This window comes from Mirounga leonina, unplaced genomic scaffold, assembly GCF_011800145.1.
Source record: "Mirounga leonina isolate KUSES-001 unplaced genomic scaffold, KU_Mleo_1.0 Mir_127, whole genome shotgun sequence".
Taxonomy (NCBI): Eukaryota; Metazoa; Chordata; class Mammalia; order Carnivora; family Phocidae; genus Mirounga; species Mirounga leonina.
Window position 1 is genome coordinate 60,717,668 of NW_023270316.1, and position 19,420 is coordinate 60,737,087.

General features: G+C 33.9%; 1 protein-coding gene across 3 annotated transcripts in view; it reads right to left on the reverse strand.

The window, feature by feature from the left end:
- INTS6 (integrator complex subunit 6) overlaps positions 1-19,420 on the reverse strand; it is a 112,074-nt gene that overhangs the window by 42,113 nt on the left and 50,541 nt on the right. For all 3 annotated transcript variants that reach the window (XR_004678940.1, XM_035003460.1, XM_035003459.1), the window contains exons 5-7: positions 10,718-10,901; positions 4,883-5,008; positions 2,862-3,016 (exon numbers count right to left, since the gene is read on the reverse strand). Coding sequence is in view for 2 of the 3 variants with exons in the window: in XM_035003460.1 (XP_034859351.1) it covers positions 2,862-3,016; positions 4,883-5,008; positions 10,718-10,901 (465 nt within the window). In the remaining variant the exon portion in view is untranslated. The remainder of the gene's footprint in view (positions 1-2,861; positions 3,017-4,882; positions 5,009-10,717; positions 10,902-19,420) is intronic.

Consider the following 19,420-nt stretch of genomic DNA (forward strand, 5'->3'; position numbering starts at 1 on the left):
TCTCCAATAAATTCTTTAAAACAAACAAACAAAAACAACCTAGGTGTTATCCTTAATATCTCCTCCTTATCCTCATTATTTAACTGTCACAAAGACCTAGATAAAATCTCACAAATTCTTAAACCACTAGGTAGAACACATAAACTTGGCAGGTGCTTAGTATTTACTTACTGTCTTCTGTCAATAATAAATTCTCATCTCTCTAAAAAGTTCTATCTTCTATTTCTTAGTACTCTAATTGATGCCTTCATCATTTCTCAGACTAGACTAGTACAACTGCTTATTTTTAATTAACCTCTCTAATTAGCTCCCTCCAATCAATCCCATAGCCATGAGATATAAATATGATCATGTAATTTCCCTCTCTAAAATTATTTGGTAAAAGTAGCAACCAATCACCTAAAAATAGGACCCAGACTCTTTTCTTTAAATATCATATACAAAGATCCTTGATGATCTGGTCCCTATCTGCCTTTCAACTAACACACCATGATAACACCCTGTGCTCCAGCCATGCCAAACCACTTGCAGTTACCCAAGTAGATCAGCTTCTTTTTATGCCCCTGGTTTCGTGTTATCTCTGGCTGCTCTATTGTTTTCTCCCTTGCATATTACAAAGTTTTGAAGTCTGAACTGGCAAGTAAGACATCTAAGAGATTTCCTTCCTGACACCCTTTTTCTTGCCCTGTACCCCAAATACATACCAGGCAGTTAGGCACCACCTCCTCTGGGCTCTGCTCCATGTAGCTAGTACAGTAGTTACCACACTGTTTTGTATTATGCTCACAAGTCTGACCCTCCTATGGAATGGTAAGATTCCAGAAGTAAGCACTATGTTTTATCATCTTGTGCTCCTGAATCTCACATGTACCTGACACATATCTTATTGAATCAGTCCATGAAACTCACTTATATTTTTGAATGAAAATATTGAGATCCAAGAGGAAAAACGCGTGCTAGTGGGGGAGGATGTCTTCTAGAACTTGGCAAAGAAAATTCTGCATTTATCAATTCATTTAATCCCCCAAACAATCCCATGAGATAGCTGTTATTTCCATTTAACTGATGGGAAATTGAGGTTTGGAGAAGATAATTGACCAAAACATAGCTAATAACTGGTGGAGCCATGATTTAAATTCAGAACCAGTGTCTAACAAATCACATTTAATTTCAGTATCACTACATTGTATTTGAATACCATTATTATTAAAAATTCATTTCCCCTCTAATATCCTTTAGTTAATTTTGCCAGTTTTCCAATATTGTCTCTTCCTTTATGATTCTCTCTTCCATCATCTTAATTCATTCTCTTAAATGAATCCTAGCAATAGCCTTCTAGATAACCTGCTTACCATCCAACTCATCTCCTAATTTTACTGCAGATGAAAAACACTAGATTAAATTTCCTAAAGCAGCACTCTGTTAAAAACATCTTCACTTATTCTGTGAACCCCATCACAGTGAGAAAAGATCAAATTCCTTAACCTTGCATTTAAAGTCATGAGCAATTGTCCCACACACATATTATGATCCACCTATACTCAGCTGTTTCTCATTCCTCTAAATACACCTTGTTCTTTCTTACTTCCATACTTTTTTCTCATACTGTTTCCTCCCACAACTGAAATCCTACCCACACTTCAAAATCCAACAATTTGCAACAGACCAGTAGAGCAATATTAACAGATAATGCTTGTGACACTGGTTTTGGATTTCTTTCTATTAGGACTCAACAAGTACTATACATACTACTATAGGTGTTAAATACAACAGAATGAATAACCAACAAGACAATATTTCATACAAGTATGATATCTATTCTATGAAAGTCTCTACTTTCTCAGAAGAGAAAGTAAAATGACTAAAGAAATTAAGCACTTCTCTACAAAGGCCAGATTTTAAAACTATGATGATTCAATCAGAAAAAAAGAAAAGGAATAAAAAAGATACTTCTTATAAGGTCTTAATTTCATGTACTACTTCACTAAATCCCTAAATAGAGGAAATATTGCTTTATAGACTTTGTATAGAACAAAAGTAAATATTGCCCTGAAAAGTCGATATAGGTTTAAAGTTTAAAGGTTTCAACTCGTGCACTGCAGGTGGGAATGCAAACTGGAACAGCCACTGTGGAAAACAGTATGGAGGTTCCTCAGAAAGTTAAAAATAGAACTCCTCTACCATCCAGTAATTGCATGGGTATTTACCCAAAGAACACAAAAACACTAATTCTAAGGGATACACGTACCCTTATGTTTATAGCAGGGAGCCTGATGGCGGGGCTCAATCTCAGCACCCTGGAATCATGACCTGAGCCGCAGGCAGACGCTTAACGACTGAGCCACACAGGTGCCCCAACCTCACTATTTCTAAAAATAATTCATATAAACAAGACCAGAAAGTCATTTCTACTTAAAACTTCCAGAATGAAAACACTGGACATAACATAAAACCATGAAAGTCAACATGAATTTCTAAGACTACGTCCTAAAAGATTACAAACAATTGGAATTATTTTCTAAACTTTCATTTAAATTCTAAATTGCATCCTAGAGACAAATCCTTATGTTGCATTAATATTTAGAGACCAAAGAGAAACTCCTGTTACATTATGATTCTGTACCCAGATGCCAATAATAAAAACATAAGCACAGTATTAGATTCTAAAGGAAACTGACACCTTTTTTCTATTACTTCATAATGAACAATACTAAATCACATAATAACTTACCATATAGCTCTTTGAACATCTGTCTAATTCCTGTAAATTAGCCACACACCTTTGATAGCAGTACTTAAAACTACTATGAAAAGCAGTTAAATGGTTACTATTACAAGGTCACAGTCATTTTGGTACTTACTAGTGTTGGAGAATTCTGATCTGGCCAAAAAGATTCTGGAACAGGCCAATGACCTATAGGAACCCCAGTTTTAGGATTTGGTCTGACATATATGAGTTTGTGACAGCTATGCCAAGGCTGTGATCCAAAAGGTCTTGATATATCTGGCTGCCCATCTGTAGCAAAGAAATTAAGACAAAGAAAGTTAAGTATCATTAAGGAAAAAAAAACATAAAAAGTTAAATTATATCCATTGTTACTTAATCTAATAAAAATGTCCAAATACTTGTTCAATTCTGAATTTTCCGGTTTCTTTTGAATGGTTCTACTATCATGACTACTTAACATTTAGATTAAAATTCACGAACTAGTAAAGTCTGTAAATTCCAACTATGAATTCAACAGTTGAAAGGAAGTCCCACAGTATCCTTTGCTTGCCCATTCAGAAAAGGTAAAACCTACTTTATGGTAGATACTTATTTAAGGAATGATGTGTTTTCCCTATCAAATGATAAGGGCAAACACCCAATCTCTTCATCATCATACTTGGCTTAGTAAATACTAGGTAAGTATTGCTAAATGAAGATTTCTTTAAAATCTTTTTTTTTTTTTTTAAAGATTTTATTTATTTATTTGACAGAGAGACACAGCGAGAGAGGGAACACAAGTAGGGGGAGTGGGAGAGGGAGAAGCAGGCTTCCCGCGGAGCAGGGAGCCCAATGCGGGGCTCAATCCCAGGACCCTGGGATCATGACCTGAGCCGAAGGCAGACGCTTAACCGACTGAGCCACCCAGGCGCCCCTTTAAAATCATTTTTAACTAAATCCTAATTAACTAAAATAATTTTAATATGCAAATCCAGATTCGAGGCATCTACCTTCAATCTAAAATAATTCTAGCAAAATAGCAACTGTCTTCAACAGTTCAGTAAACATTTACTTGGTACCTAACTCTAAGCCAAATATTAAAATAATTTAAGAATAAATATACATTCCGTGTCTAAGATTCAATTAAAGAAAAAGTTTATTTTTTTAAAACAGACACAGTGACACAATTTATGTAACTTTATCATTTTCTGCTCCTTCCCTATTATCCCCCTCTGAGAGTACCCAGTTTTTTTTATCCTTATGACCTTTCTCTTTTCTCAATTACCCACTCTAGTGGATCACCTCAGCCAACTGTCATTAATGACTTTGTAATTATTGTTATAAGCTATGTCATACTGTGCAGAGGATCTCAAATGTAAGCTGTCCAGTGGTTCTAGGGCAACCCCTTATACTCTCTAGCTAATATAAATAGTTCAGGATCACAGAATATTAAAATAAAGTCAGGTAGGGGCGCCTGGGTGGCTCAGTCGTTAAGCATCTGCCTTCGGCTCAGGTCATGATCCCAGGGTCCTGGGATCGAGTCCTGCATCGGGGTCCCTGCTCGGCGGGAAGCCTGCTTCTCCCTCTTCCACTCCCCCTGCTTGTATTCCCTCTCTCACTGTGTCCCTCTCTGTCAAATAAATAAATAAAATCTTTAAAAAATAATAAAATAAAATAAAATAAAGTCAGGTGGGACTTAACTATGAATTAACAGAATCCAACTTAATGGCAAAGGCTGGTTCCTCATTTTTGTAACCACACAAACCATTTATTTGTTTCTGACCAGTTTGATACTTAGAAAAAATGTAGCTAAGGGATTAAACACCTAGGATTGAACACTCTTGTGAATTAAGGGACACATGATAGGCATATATGCTGGAGAGAGGCAAAATGGCCTTATTAAAAAGGAAATATGAGGCTGCTGATCTGTAAATGCCTAATAAGGTCTTTGGCTCCTATAAAATTTCAGGCTATGACAATCAATATAAAAAAGTGATGCTAGTGAACCACTATCAGTTTATCTCCACTTTCCTGTTTAATCTTCCCTCTTTATCAATAGCCATTTTGTCATCTTAATAATTTGGCCTTGTCAATCTTAAAGCCAAATCATAGTAATTTTTCAGTTCTAGTTCAATGTTAAAGTTTAGAATGTCTATAAGAAAAGTACAATAATACCTTCTACAGGTGAAGGATCTGGTCCTGCTTTTTCAAAGTTTATTACCACCCCACTTTGCACTTTCTGCACCAAGGACTCCAGACACTGATTAAGCATTCTTGGAGAACATACAGAGTATGAGCGGCCTGAGACAAAAAGAATAAAGTTAGTTGCAGAAATTTCTACCTTTAGCAAGACAGAACCATAGCTGGGTTTCTGACACTATTAACAAAAGTTCAATGGCAAAATTTGGCCTTATTTCATTATCTTATGGAAAAATAAACAAAAATAGTTATTTTCAATCAACCAACAATTCCATTTTATGACAGTATGTACATTTTTTCTTCTAAATGTAGATATACAGAAAACAGAAATTTGGTCTGAACAATGAAAAAAACTCACATTACATATATATTTATATATGTATATTATATATGTATATTATGCAAAATATAACTTAAAATATATACATAAAATTATCTCCAACTATTACCCAATATAGTTTATCTTTAATACACATACATAACATCTAATAACTAACCTTCAAAATCTTACTCCTACATAACAAAAGTATTATCACTAAGAGTAATGCTAAAGCACATGGCAGATACTCAATTAGTTGGCCTACTGGAAATTACTGCATATTTGACATATTTGCACTTTAACATAGATGGTAGCATGTGCCTTTCCTGAATTTCCTTTGGCTTGCATACCTGGGAATTAACCTATCTTAAATGAATCTTCCTTTTGTATATTTTAACCTATAGGATTTTTAGTACAGAGCATTAAAATGCTAGTGGTTAAAAAAACATACTAGTGAAAAGATCTCTTTAACAGGGATTTTCCATAAATGTATCTAGACCTGCACTGTCCCATACTGTAATCACTGGCCACATACGGCTATTGAGAACTTGAAATATGGCTAATCCAAACTGAGATGTGTAACTATAAAATATATAACTGATTTTCTAACGTTAATACAAAAAAATGTAAACTATTTCAATAATTTTTAAGTATCAGTTTCATGTTGAAATATTTTGTACTTATTGACTTAAACAAAAGATATTGAAGTTAATTTCACCTTTTTAATGTGATTACTATGATATTTATAATTACATATGTAACTTGTATCATATTTTTATCATAGGCACTGGTCCAAACCAATGCTGAGAACCTTCACAACTAAAACAGTCTGCTCAAACATCTTACAATGTTATTTGCAATAAGCTCAATATGGAAAAGTCCTACACTTTTTTTCCAATTCCACCAGTTATTTCCAAACACAGCTATATCATTATATTTGATATATCAAATTACTCCTATCAGTTTATACCTGACATGTGATTTGTTAAAGGCTACTTAGAAAAGAAAACATTAGGCAGTGGTGTGATTCAAATCGTCAGCGTCAGCTATACTTAGAAAAACAAGTATCAAATAACAAAAAACTTACCTGTATACAATAATAGTAGTCATAATCATAAAAATACCTACCAATTACTAAGTGTGTACGTGCCTGGCAGTATTCTAATTACCTTATCATATTAGTTTATTTAATTTATTCAATCCTAGCAACAAGTATGGGTTACTTTCTCCATGTTATAAATGAGAAACCTAAAGCATGGATAGGTTAATCTATCCAAGTTAATACAGTAGTACACCCAAGACTCAAACCTTTACTGGGTATTAGAAACTTTAATCTGGGTATACTTTGTTCCCTGGAAATCATGATGTTAATTTGAAATCAGAATGTTAATCTGATGTTAATTTAAAACAGAATGCCTATATGGAATCCCACTTACTTGAAAGAATTGGTAAATTAAAATATTTTTTTCTGAGTCAAAACATATACATGAAGCAATACATATAAAGATTGATCATCTCAATACACAAAGTTTAGAAGATTATATAAAGGTTGAATTATCTTATTTCTTGAAATTTAAGCATATTCCTAAGAAGTCATTAAAAAACAAAAATTTAAAAGTGTAAAATTGTAGCAATTCTCTCTGCTCCTCTAACCTGTGTCATCATCAATTAATTGATTAAGAAAATATGAGCACAGGAGTTATAATCTTAGTATAAAAAAGAATTACAAAGATGCTTTATGAAAATTAAAGAAAAAATAAACTTGAGCCACTTGGCACATAATAAAAATTAATTCTTTTGAAAATTAAAGAGGAAATAGCAAATTTTGCCGTTTTTACAAAGTGAGCCTATATCCTATGTAATATTTCTTTTATCCTCTAGATCAAAACTCATTCCTTATAATGTCCGACTCTTTGTATTGAAGCACAGTCTCTACGATCACTGCTTACAAGCACACACCTTCAAGTCAAGAAGCTGGCTCACTACTGTTATGTAGAGTCCACAAAAAAATCAAACTAAATATAGTGAGTCTAAAGGCAGAAGTGGAAAAAAAAAAAATTCCCACAGAAGTCTACTACACCAACATTTTAGTAAAACGGCGAAGAGGCAAAAAGAACATTTCTAATAAGTTGGGCAACAATCCTTATAGAGGCTAAGAAAGTTAAATTTATTTACTCTAGATGTCTTACAATTCTTATAAAATGCTTTCTATCTTCAAGACTTCCACCATCATATCCATTAGGCATTTTTTGCTTTGCTATCCCTGCACCTCCTCCAAACGTGCTTCTCCCCAGTGTCCCCATCTCAGTCCATGTCACAACTATTCACCTTCAGTTATTCAGGCCAAATGAGTCATCTAAAAATCATCCTTGATTCATTCTGCTCTCACTGCCCTCATCCTCAGTTCTCCCTTGATCAGACCACCTCTCACCACCCCCAAATCCAACACTTAAAATCAAAGTGCTATCATCGCTTACTAGCCTTTTGGCCTCTATTCTTGCTACTTTACAGTATATTCTCATCTAGCACCTGAAGTGATCTTTCAGAAAAAGAAATCAGATGTCACCTCCTATAAAAAACCCTCCAATGGCTTCTCATCACACTTGGGAAATAAAAAATATTTACTATAGCCTAAAAGGCTATTCAGTATTTGACCTTTGCCTACCACTCTAAACCCACCTATTACCCTCTACTCCTCCCTTATGTAAGCTCCAGCCATATCAGCATTCCTGTCACTCACAAAAATATAGTGTGTTCCTTCCCTTATTATTTTCTTTGCGTAGATCTTTATATGGTTTACTCCATTATTCAGATCTCTGCTTGTATGTTAAGTAGACTTACTGTGGTGATCACTTCACAGTATATACAAATGTCAAATCATTATGCTATACACCTGCAAGTAATATGCTTTAGGTCAGTTCCACCACAATAAAGACTCAGTAAACACGATGTAACAACAATTTTAGAGGGATTAATATTTTTAAGACACAACTAAGTATGATTAATCCCTAGTAAAACAAGTGGCTTTAACTTCAAGATTAGAGATGTGTAATTTATAAAAGAATAAATGTTTTATTTATTTAAACAAATACAATAATCTCCAAAGATAAGGAATATATTAAATTGAATCAAACTAGTATAAGCATATCTTTTAGGTTTATGGTTTAAAAAAAAAAAGTCACCTCCTGAAAGACCTTCCAAGAACATTCATTCTCTGCCTCAGGTTACTCTCTACACCCTTACCCTACTTCTTCACAGTAAGTAGCACTCTCTAAAATACTATTATTTATTCATTTTATGATTTTATCTGTCACAAAGTCCAAAAAGTAACCTTTGTTTATTGTTCCTGCTACATTCCCAGCATCAAAAACAGTTACATAGAGTGGATACTCATTAATTACCTGATGATGAAAGAAAAATGCTTACAATTACAATTATACAACTTTTTTAGAGTATATATAGAAAACATATTAATGATTTTGGCAACACAGGCACATTTTTTTCCAACTTTTCCTTAGTGAACATGAATTGTTCTATAATGGGAAAAATAAATGTACACACACTACTCTTATCATTAAGTTAAAAAATGCACATGAATTGTTAGTAGTGATTACATATTTGGATAGTGCAATACCAATGGATATTAGCTTTTCTGTTCTATTTTTCTAGTGTTTTATCCTCAAAACTTTCTTTAGTAAACACTCTTTTAAAATAATAAAAAAGAACACATATTATTCAGATCTATGAAAAGGTGAGTGGCATTTGAATAGCTTCTCATTATTCCTATAGCAAGAGCAAGAAAAGAGGCAAATAAGCCACTACATCAGGAGAGATTCAGGATGTGTACTGAGGGAGCTTCCTAATTTCTTGACCAAAGTTTCTGGGTCATTGAAAGATATTACCAAGGGTGACTTCAGAATCTTCTCCTCTGGAGATGTTCCTTTCCAAGAATAAACAAAATAGCTTTAGTACATTACTGCCTAAAGGCAAGGATATTAACCACTACATGATGTCTCAGGTTCACTGCAACTCTCTCTGATTATACCACTCACTTCATTTCACACTCTGAATATTCTTGATCCTAGAAGACAAAAGTTATAGTACATATAGTCCCATAACTTTATCAATTCTGAGTTCAAAGTAATGTATAATAAAATTCTGAGTTCAAACTAAGTAATGTATAATAAAAAATTTCCAAGGCAAGAGCGTAAATAAATTACAACTTCAAGGCCTTCAATCTGTTAATTAAAAACCCTAGAGCTAAAAAAAAAAAAAAAAAAAAAATCAGAATTTAAGCAAGTGGGCCAGTCCAAGGCTGAAAACTAAAATTTTCTGAATACAAATGTCAATCTACCCACAGAAACAATGAGGACTGTCATTGAAAAATATCATCCATGCACAAGGAATTGTTAACAGTGAATTTTCAAATTTAGATAGATAGCTTTTCCCCTTAAAAATGTATGTATATACCTTTTTTTAATAAATTAAACTGTGAAGGAATTACAAGAGTTCACCAGAAAGTACTTCTATAAATAGGAACATTTAATAATGTGAAAAATAACTTCCTAACTTAGTTACTTCACATACCTGTGTAGGGTACCCTTTCTGAGAATTTTAGAAGAAAGGCACCTGAAATTTAATTAAACCTTAGATTTTCCTTTCAGTTACACAGCTGGCTATCATGGAGTCTCAATAGAGACTGTGTCTAGACACTAAGGCCATGGGCCCCTGATACAAGTGAAATAGTGGTATGCCAGATTTGGACATTTTAGTAGAGTCTTAGGTGAGTACTAAAGTAAATTCCTTAGGTAAAAACTAAAATGGTCCATGAAAGCAAGAATACCATTGCCTGTCATGTTCACTACTGCAGTCTTAAAGCATGGAACAGTGCTTGGTACACAGTAGACACTCAATACATATCCGTATGAATTTAACCATCTGCTGCCCAATTCTACATTACAGAAGTTCTGAGTCTATTTATATATTCTCTTTCAAGAGTATCCTTATTGTTCACTTAACATAGTGACTACCTGAACTAGCTGGATAAGACCTCACTACCTGTTCCTCTAACCTACTATTCTAGCTTCCTCTTTGCCTCTAGGGAAAATTGTGCTTAACCAAGGAATTAATCATTACACGGTTAATGGGATGATTTTCAAAATTCTGTTCATTTTTCAGAGAAAATAATTTTACTGCATACATGAACCATTGGTAATCTTTATAGATAAGGCAGAAGTTTAACAATTTCAAATACCAGCACTTTCTATATGGGTAGAAAGAAATACTACTCATTTCAGATCCAATAGTATTAAATCCACTCAAATCAGATCATAGATGTTCATCGATGTAGTTTTAAAACCATATATGTCTACTAATCCCTAACATTAACTTGTTGAACAAAAACAAACATGAAGTGTTTGAAATGTACATTTTAGAACATTCGAATAAACTCTGCCTTAAGTCACTGAATTACTGCCAGCAAAGAAACTTACCGCCTGTCACTTCACACATTGGTGTGATCGCAGAGTCATCTAAAGGCACACCTGTCAACTGTTCTGATTCTACTGACATGGTGCCAGGCAACCGCAACACTAGTGCAAAGAGTCTCTGATCCCAACGAAAAGGTTCCTTGGTCAATTCACTTCCAGGCAAAGGAGAATTAAGAGGTAAATGGAGCTGAAAATAAGGGGGGAAAAAATAAGATTCCACATGTTGTTTTTCCCAAAAGGCCACATTAATTACACATATATTAAAACTATATATCATCAGTCTCCTATCACTCAAAAAACAAGCTCAAAAACAAACGCTTATGAAGATACGGCTAAAATAAGCACCTGAGAGGTTGTTACTTCAATTTTCTTAAGCTTTTACTCTAAAGACCTCGATTGAAAAACATCTATTATTGTAATGCTTTTTAGGTTTCCATTCAACTAAGCACCAGGTACTGGACTGCTTCCAAATAAATCATTTCATTTAATCATTAAAACAAGCCTATAATAAATATCTTATTATTCCTATTTTCTACATTAAAAAAGTGTCTCAGAGAGAAAAAGTGATTTGGCCTCCTGGGTCCAAGTCAGTACTTTTTCTGTTACATCACAGCAGCCTCAAACATCTCCAGTTAATAATTTTAATTAGGCTTCATTTTTTGACAAAACATATATTCCCAAAGCATCTGCATAAAAGTAAATTTTGTCACTCTAATTATATATTAAATATATTAAAGATAATGATTCTTACCACATCTGAGTAAAGGTAGAGGGCTTTTTATTTTTCCATGTGTTTTTTAATAGATGTTATTCCCCAAACCTATCAGACCTGCTAAATTAGAATCTTGGATTCTTAAGAATCTTAGAAGACACTGAAATGATTCTAACGGGCACCTCTGCACCAAGCAAGTAACAGAGGACCAAGAGAATCCACACACGAATCTTACCATAACTAAATGGGGACAACCAGAAAGAATGTGTATGAAGAAGTGATGCAACAGCAGGTGTATAGCACTGAAAGGCAAGAAAAGGGGAAAGGGAAGGAAAGGTTGAACTGAAGCTCATCAAGCCTTTTGTTCTAGCTGCCTAGACACAGGGGACACAGGATCAAGTTAAATACCACCACAAGAAGCAGTAAGTCAAATCCAGCAAGTGGGACATCCTACAGGGCGGATGACCTGGCTTCTCCAATAAATCAATGGCATGAAAAAGCAAAGAGTGGGGAGTGGAGACTGTTGGCGGAACATTACAGAATAAGAGACAAAGAAATCAAAAGCAAAGATTTTTTGAGAAAATTGAGAAAATATGGAATATATGTTACTGGAATTATTAATATTTTAAGTGTGATAATGACATGGTGCCCAGGAAAACAAAAATCTTCATCACTTGTACAATTCTTAAAAATAAGAATAAAGCCCAGGATTACCATATTCGGGGATTTATTTAGAGTTTTCTCTAAGGTACAGAAAATACTTTAAAATCATCACTTCCAAATTAATTGCCAAAGTTTATACTGCTTTGGTCATACAGCAAACATAATTGTATTGCTTATGACCTTTCTATTTCTCACCTCAAAGATTTCTGCACTTGATAAATTAGGGATTAGTCATTCCACACTGACTTAAGACTCAAGTTTCTTTATGAGTTACATTAAACCATTTAAAAAAAAATCAGATTCTACTCTTGGAAGAGAACTCCTAGTGAAGCTCTGCTAAACTGGCACCTCTCTGAGAGATTCATGCCAAGAGAATATGCTGCAAGATCAAAATCAGCCAAGGTTTTGTGACCATGGCCGGGGTCACGAGCTTTTCCTCTGGCACTGATCCTGCTTAAGGCAGAAGTCAGGACAGGCAGTAAGGATGGAATGTTGAAGAAATCTGGGCCAGGATGTTCTGTGAGGAAGGTTCTCTAACCTCAAAGGCTCCGTGACACTTGGAAAACAGTTCAGGAACTCCAAGCCCTTTGCTAATATTACCACACCCTGCCAGAAGATAAAGAGGAAAACACTGTCTCCATCATCTCCTTTACTCCAGCCCCACCACCTCTGTACCTGGGAAAGCACAACTACCAAGTGTTTGGTCATGTTCTAAGATCACAAAAAAAATCAAAGCATAAGTAAGCACTGGAGGAAGAGGGTTTTGAACTGTTAAAATAGTTACTTTGGGATATAATCAATACATGGAACTGTCTCAAGAACCCACTGGATAACAGCACTGCATAGACCTCATATATAAGCAGTGGGTAGGACAAAGACCGACCCCAAACTGTATACACATACACACACAACTAATCAGATAATAATTTCTCTCTCTCTCTTTTCCACTTACAGACAGACACAGACACACACAGACACACACACACACAAAATCAGATAATGATAAGCATCTACAAGGGAGACAATATACAACAAAATAGCTGGCCTTTGTGGAATGCCAGATCTGGAAAGTATTTCAAGTAAAATAAACAAAACAACCAAGAATGGTCAGAAGCAAATTTTATACATAGTCATATCATTTTTATAAACTTGTCAAATTTTTATTTATTTTTCTATTTATCATTTCCCCCTCCCCATATCACTACTACCCCCTCTCATCAACAGAAGAGGAAAAAAAATCCCCTATAGCTGAAATGTGCTAGTAATATTGGAAGGAGCAATGGTAGGCAAACAGGAACAGGAAAAAGATAAAGAGCCTGAAGGAAAAATATTCTTAAGAAGGTTCAATTACTCCAAATCTAAAGTCTACAACTGAAATTCTAGCAGCATGTTAAAGTCACAAATGGAAGTTTTTCTGAATATATGGACTTTGAGAATCAAGACAAACTGCACATAAATCAAGAAATAAATATAAAATTAACCATAGGAAAAATGTGCAAAAATACAAATAGGTAATTCCCGAAAGAGAAAAATGGAAGAAAAAATAGCTAAGGAAATCCATATGGCCAGACAATACAAATTAAAATATTAGGGATAGATCATTTTGCACCCATCACACTAGCAAAATTTTAAGGGTTGACAAAAGTGGTGACATGTGTGTGTGTATATAGCAATGGAAACTTTCCATCATTCTTACATAAAATCATTTTAGAAAACAATTTGATAATATCTGATAAGCTGAAGATTAGCATACACTAGGACCCAGTAATGCCATCTCTAGTTATACATCTTAAAGAAACTCTCATATATGTTTACAAGAAACCATGTAAAAGAATACTGTCTACAGCATTATTTGAAACAGGAAAACAGGAAACAACCTAGAAGTCCAATAAGGGAATCAATAAATAAACTGTGGTCTTTTTATAAATCAGAGTTGAAATGAATAAACTCAACTTCTAAGATCCAACATGGATAGATTTCAAAACAGTATTTTTTGAATATAACATACAATTCATGCATGCATACATAAAAGAACATAAATCATAAATGTACAGCTTGATGAATTTTCACAAGATGAATGTCCTTGTGTAATTAGCATTTTTATCAAGAAACAGAAACTTAACTAATTTATGCCCCTCCAGTCATTATCCCTCTCCAACTGATCAGTTTTTCCTGATTTTGAACTTTACATAAATGGAATTATAGAATATGTTCTCTTTGGCTTATGGCTTCTTCCATTCAATATTACAGGGTTGAGATTCATACTGTTGCATATTTAAGTGTAGATCATTCATTTCCATTGCCATATAGCATGTGAGTGTAAAAAACAGCAAGAGAGGGAGAGACAGAGATGGACAAAGGAACAGAGATAGAATATGTACTGCAGTTTATTTTTTTGTTGATAAGCATTTGGGTTGTTTCTGGTTTCTTTCTAGTATGACTAGTACAACTAGGAAATTATGGCATGTCTTTATGAAAAACCTAAATACACATTTCTGTTGGTATACACTGAGGAGCAAAAGTGCTCTTGTGTGAAGTGCCTGTTAAGTCATCTGCCTACTTTTTAAAAAATTGAGTTACCTTTTTTTATTGATTTGAAAAATTAGTAATATATTCTGGAAGAGTCCCTTGTTAGATATATGTACTGCAAATGTCTTTTCCCACTTTGTGACCTCTTTTACTATTTTAGTGGTATCTTTTGATAAAGTGAATTTATCTTAATACATTTTTTATTCCATGGTTAGTACTTTTTGTGTCCTCAAAGATCATGAAAATTTCTTCTAAAAGTTTTAGTATTTTACCACTTATATTTAAACCTGACATTGAGTCTGTTCTATGAGCTAGAAATGGAGGTAGATTTTTTTCTCAAAGGGATACCCAATTGACATACTATTGAAAAAAACATTCTTTCTCCACTGTTCTAGAATATCACCTTTTTTCTTATATTGGGGGACACTACAAGTGTGAGTCTATTTGTGAATCAAAACAGTATCAGATGAAAAGAAAGCCGAGATGCAAAATGACATACATAGAAAAAAGCATCTGTATGCACTGTTAAACATTTACTTAATCTAGTTTTATATATGTATAACATGTACATGTAGTAAAAGTGAGAAAAATGAACTAAAAAGCTATAGACCGAATTCAGGATGGGGTGGGGTGGGGAAGAGGGAAGAAAGTTAACATTGAGTAGGGGAACAAAGGAAACTACAGCTTAATGATCTGCAGTGTTCCGTTTCATTTACTAAATTTTTAAAAATCTACAACAAAAAAGAACAAAATTTGGCAAATATGTAGAAATTTTGTATCATTTATTCTTATCCAGAATATCTGAATATGTTAATATGAAGATAACTGTCAAAAGCAAATAAAGTGTTCATTCAAGTAGTTAACTATTATGTTTTATACAAAATCAAAGACAAGAAAACTTCATACATGCCTCAACTTTATAAAGTAGATTAGATTATAATCACAAACCCCAAAGGTCACACATTTTTAAGGACTCCAACAAAGAGTTCTCCTTGATCAGCTATTAAAATATACTGCAAGAGGGCAGAATACTCCCTGAAAATTATGCATGCTCCTTTCAGTCATCATTTTTTATTCACCTACCAAATATTAGGCATGTTTTGGTCCTGGGTATTTAAAGATGCATAATAAAATGTGGTCCCACCACTCAAAGAGCTCAAAGGAAAGGGATCATGTTCCTAAAGGAATTTTTTTTAGAGGTGTGTTGGAGGATAAGCTAACCAGAAAACAACAATACTGGCTATGAAGATATTTACTGGCTTATTTCTGAACACTTGGCAGGAAAATAGTTTTATAAAACTTAATTGCAAGAAACTTTAGTACAAGAGTATTCAAAAGTTAAGTATCTAAACTGATGATGCTAAAAAAATTAGTCATTAACAACACTTACATAGTAGTTACTACTATACGGCATTGTTCTAAACCATATATATAGTTCACATATATATAATATATATACGTATATTAATTCATTATATTATATATTATATATTAATTCATTTAACCCACAAAAAAATAAACAAATGAGACAAGCACCATACACTCCTATTTACAAATGATAAAAACAGAGGCACAAAGAATTCCAATAACTTTCTGAAAAGTACACAGTAAATAGTAAGGAGACAGAATTCAAACCCAGCTGGTCTGGCCCTTGATTCTGTGCTCTTAACCACTTCATTATACTGCCTAATCACTACTGAAACCATCATCTACATCTTTAAAAATCAAGTATTGAGATAACCATATAAAAAAACTAATTTATTAAATGGAAAAAAGAAAACTTTAATTATGAAAATAATGACTTTTATAAAAAATTTTAAATCATCCCTTTAAAAATCTAGTGATTTTTAAGCCAGTAATTAGTATATTTTACAAATAATTTAGATTGTTTTATAAAACATCCTATGCTTTCCCCCTAGTTACTTCTTTATCCAATGTAAAGAGGTAGTAATATATTTTCTCCCTCCTGCTGTTCTCTCCTAATTCCCAAGTACATGAGTAATAACAATAATAAAAATAAGCAAGAATAATAGCTAGGATATTGAGCACTTACTATGTGCCAAGCACAATTCTATGAGCTTTTCATATATTTAATAAACCAACAGGATAGGTACTATTATTATCCCCATTTTAGAGATAAGTTGTTAATATAAGATTCCATGTCAGAAGATATAGGTTTGGAGAATATATACTCAAATAATCCCTGCTATATAATCAAGTTTAGACCATGTAATGACTGCAAATTTTAAGAACTAGCTAAATAATTCAATAATACAATAATTTTCCCATAATCATGACATTATTGGTCTTTATTAGGGTCTTCATAAGACGATACTTGGCAAAATTTCAGTCTAATGGACTTATTAATAAGCAAAGAAAATTATTGTTTATACTAACAAAGTTTTCTTTTTACTTGTATACAATTGAAGTTTTCTATATTATTTAATTTTATTGTATTGTTTTTTAAGATTTTATTTATTTTAGAGAGAAGAGTGTGAACAGGGGGAGGAGCAGAGGGACAGGGTGAGGGAGATAATCTCCGCCAGACTCCACACTGAGCCAGAGTCTAACTCGGGGCTTGATCCCCCCACCCCAAGATTCATGACCTAAGCTGAAACCAAGAGTCGGACGCTCAACTGAGCCACCAGGTGCCCCTCCAAATTATTTTAAATGATTCATTTCATTGATATCACCATTCCAGACATTCTTTGTAATTATCTTGGTAGTTGACAGAAAAGGAAATATAACTCCAACTTAAATTCAGGAAAACTGTCCTATTTTTCCTTCTTTCTTTTGGAGATCTATCTTACTGCCTTTTCACCTTTGAGTCTTTCCTGAACTTCTTATTAAAAAAGAATAAAATTTATTTCTCCATACGTATAAAAAGTAAATGGCAAATTAGGTATGTGATAGTCTATCATTAGGCTTGCTCAAACTTTATATTATAAAAGTGCAATTTCTCCTTCATTCAACTGCTTTGTTTTTGATTATGGTTCAAATCCTAATTAGTTGCAACTGTGCTAAGAGTGGACTAAGGCTCAACTTAAATTTTAATTATTCTGTTATTCACTAAGCACCTACTAAAGCATGGCATTCTGTCAAGATTTAATAAGGACTATACCAAGCCAAATAATATTTGAGATGTTCTAGGTAGCTCACTTTAAGAGAAACTATTATAAAACCTTAGATGACTAAAATTCTTACACATTACTACTTATTTTTTAGACCTGCAGAATGCAAACAATAAAAGTCAGCAAATAATAAAAAAAAAAAAAAGAAAGAAAGAAAGAAAAAAGGAATTTATTTTTAAAACATCTTTAATTCAGGAACTAAGCAGATTTCTCCTGGTACACAACCTAACTGGCTCCTTCCTAAATGATGGCCACACCAGAGCCAACCATGACAGTCAAGACTGACTGATCTGTACCAACACTTACGAGGTTTCCCTTGCACTTGGATGTTCTGCCAACCGGTTCTATTACAGAAGTAATTCAAATAGTAAGTCCTTTAATAATCATACTTCCCACCTTCTGTTTTCATGACCTATTTACACCTGGCACCTATTTACCTATCCCACCAGTTTGAGAGAGGGCAGGAAGAAGGATCTTATTCTTTTCTGTGCCCCACCCCCGACCATAGTATTTGTCAAATGAAATAAATGAGGTCCTTCCCATTCCCACAGCCGAAGAAAAGTACAAGAGTAAGAGCAGCAGAGTAAGAGCTGCAGTCAGAGCACCTCTCAGTCCTGCCAATAAGACCTGCGCTCCCTGCAAACACACATACAGATGTGGATGCAAACACACAAACATGGATTCTATGGTAATGTTTGTGGGTGGGTCACAAAACCAGGTAGTCTTACCTTCAAGAGCTGGGAGGATTACTCTCTTACAATGTATGTACTTAATCTCTATGACCCTGGTATGCACCTACATAGAGGACACAAAGACATGAGCTGCAAACCTGACACCCAGGTTAGGGGGTGGCGAAACAACCATTCCATATGCTGAAGGCATAACAAGTACTTGGCCTAGCTCAGTGTACAATAGTCAGAACGAGAATTTACATATGGACATACTTCCACTGAGGCCTACACAGAATATAATCCCCAAATTCTTGCTTTATTTAGAGATACAAAGAACATAACCATATATTATTTCTTGCAAAATTTTTTATCTCATACACCTAACCATCACTTTTCTTTATAGTTAATACACTGGCCTAGTACCAATGAACTTGGCACAGTATCAAAGAAGTACTTAGGTCATTATTAGTCTCTAATTTTTAATTGTTATCAGGTGAGGCCTTTTTAAAAAAATAAGAATGGAAATCACAAATCAAGCTATAACTCAGAAACCACTTAATGAAAGGCAACACATAAGACACTGTAATGTCCTATCTTCAAGAACGTGTAAATAAATAACTGTAATATCTTATGATATGTACAAAGTAACAGTATGTATGACTAGAGAAGGAATAAGTGATTATCTGGGGGATGAACCAGGGAAGGTGCACCAAAAAGCAGCATCTGAGTAAGTTAGGAAAATGAAAAGTTTACTAAGAATCTAGAACCTTTTGCAGATTGGGGGGTGGCATGTGCAGAGTGAAGATCATAATCAAAAATACAGGAGGCAAGAAATAAAAAAACAAATACTAGGATGAAAAACTAAATTAAAATTCAAAGCTGCTGGAGAGTAAAGTACAAAGGAGAAAAACTGAAGATTTTAAGAAAGGCTTTAAGAATGGGTAAGGTTTTAGGGGCGCCTGGGTGGCTCAGTCGGTTATAAGCATCAGACTCTTCGTTT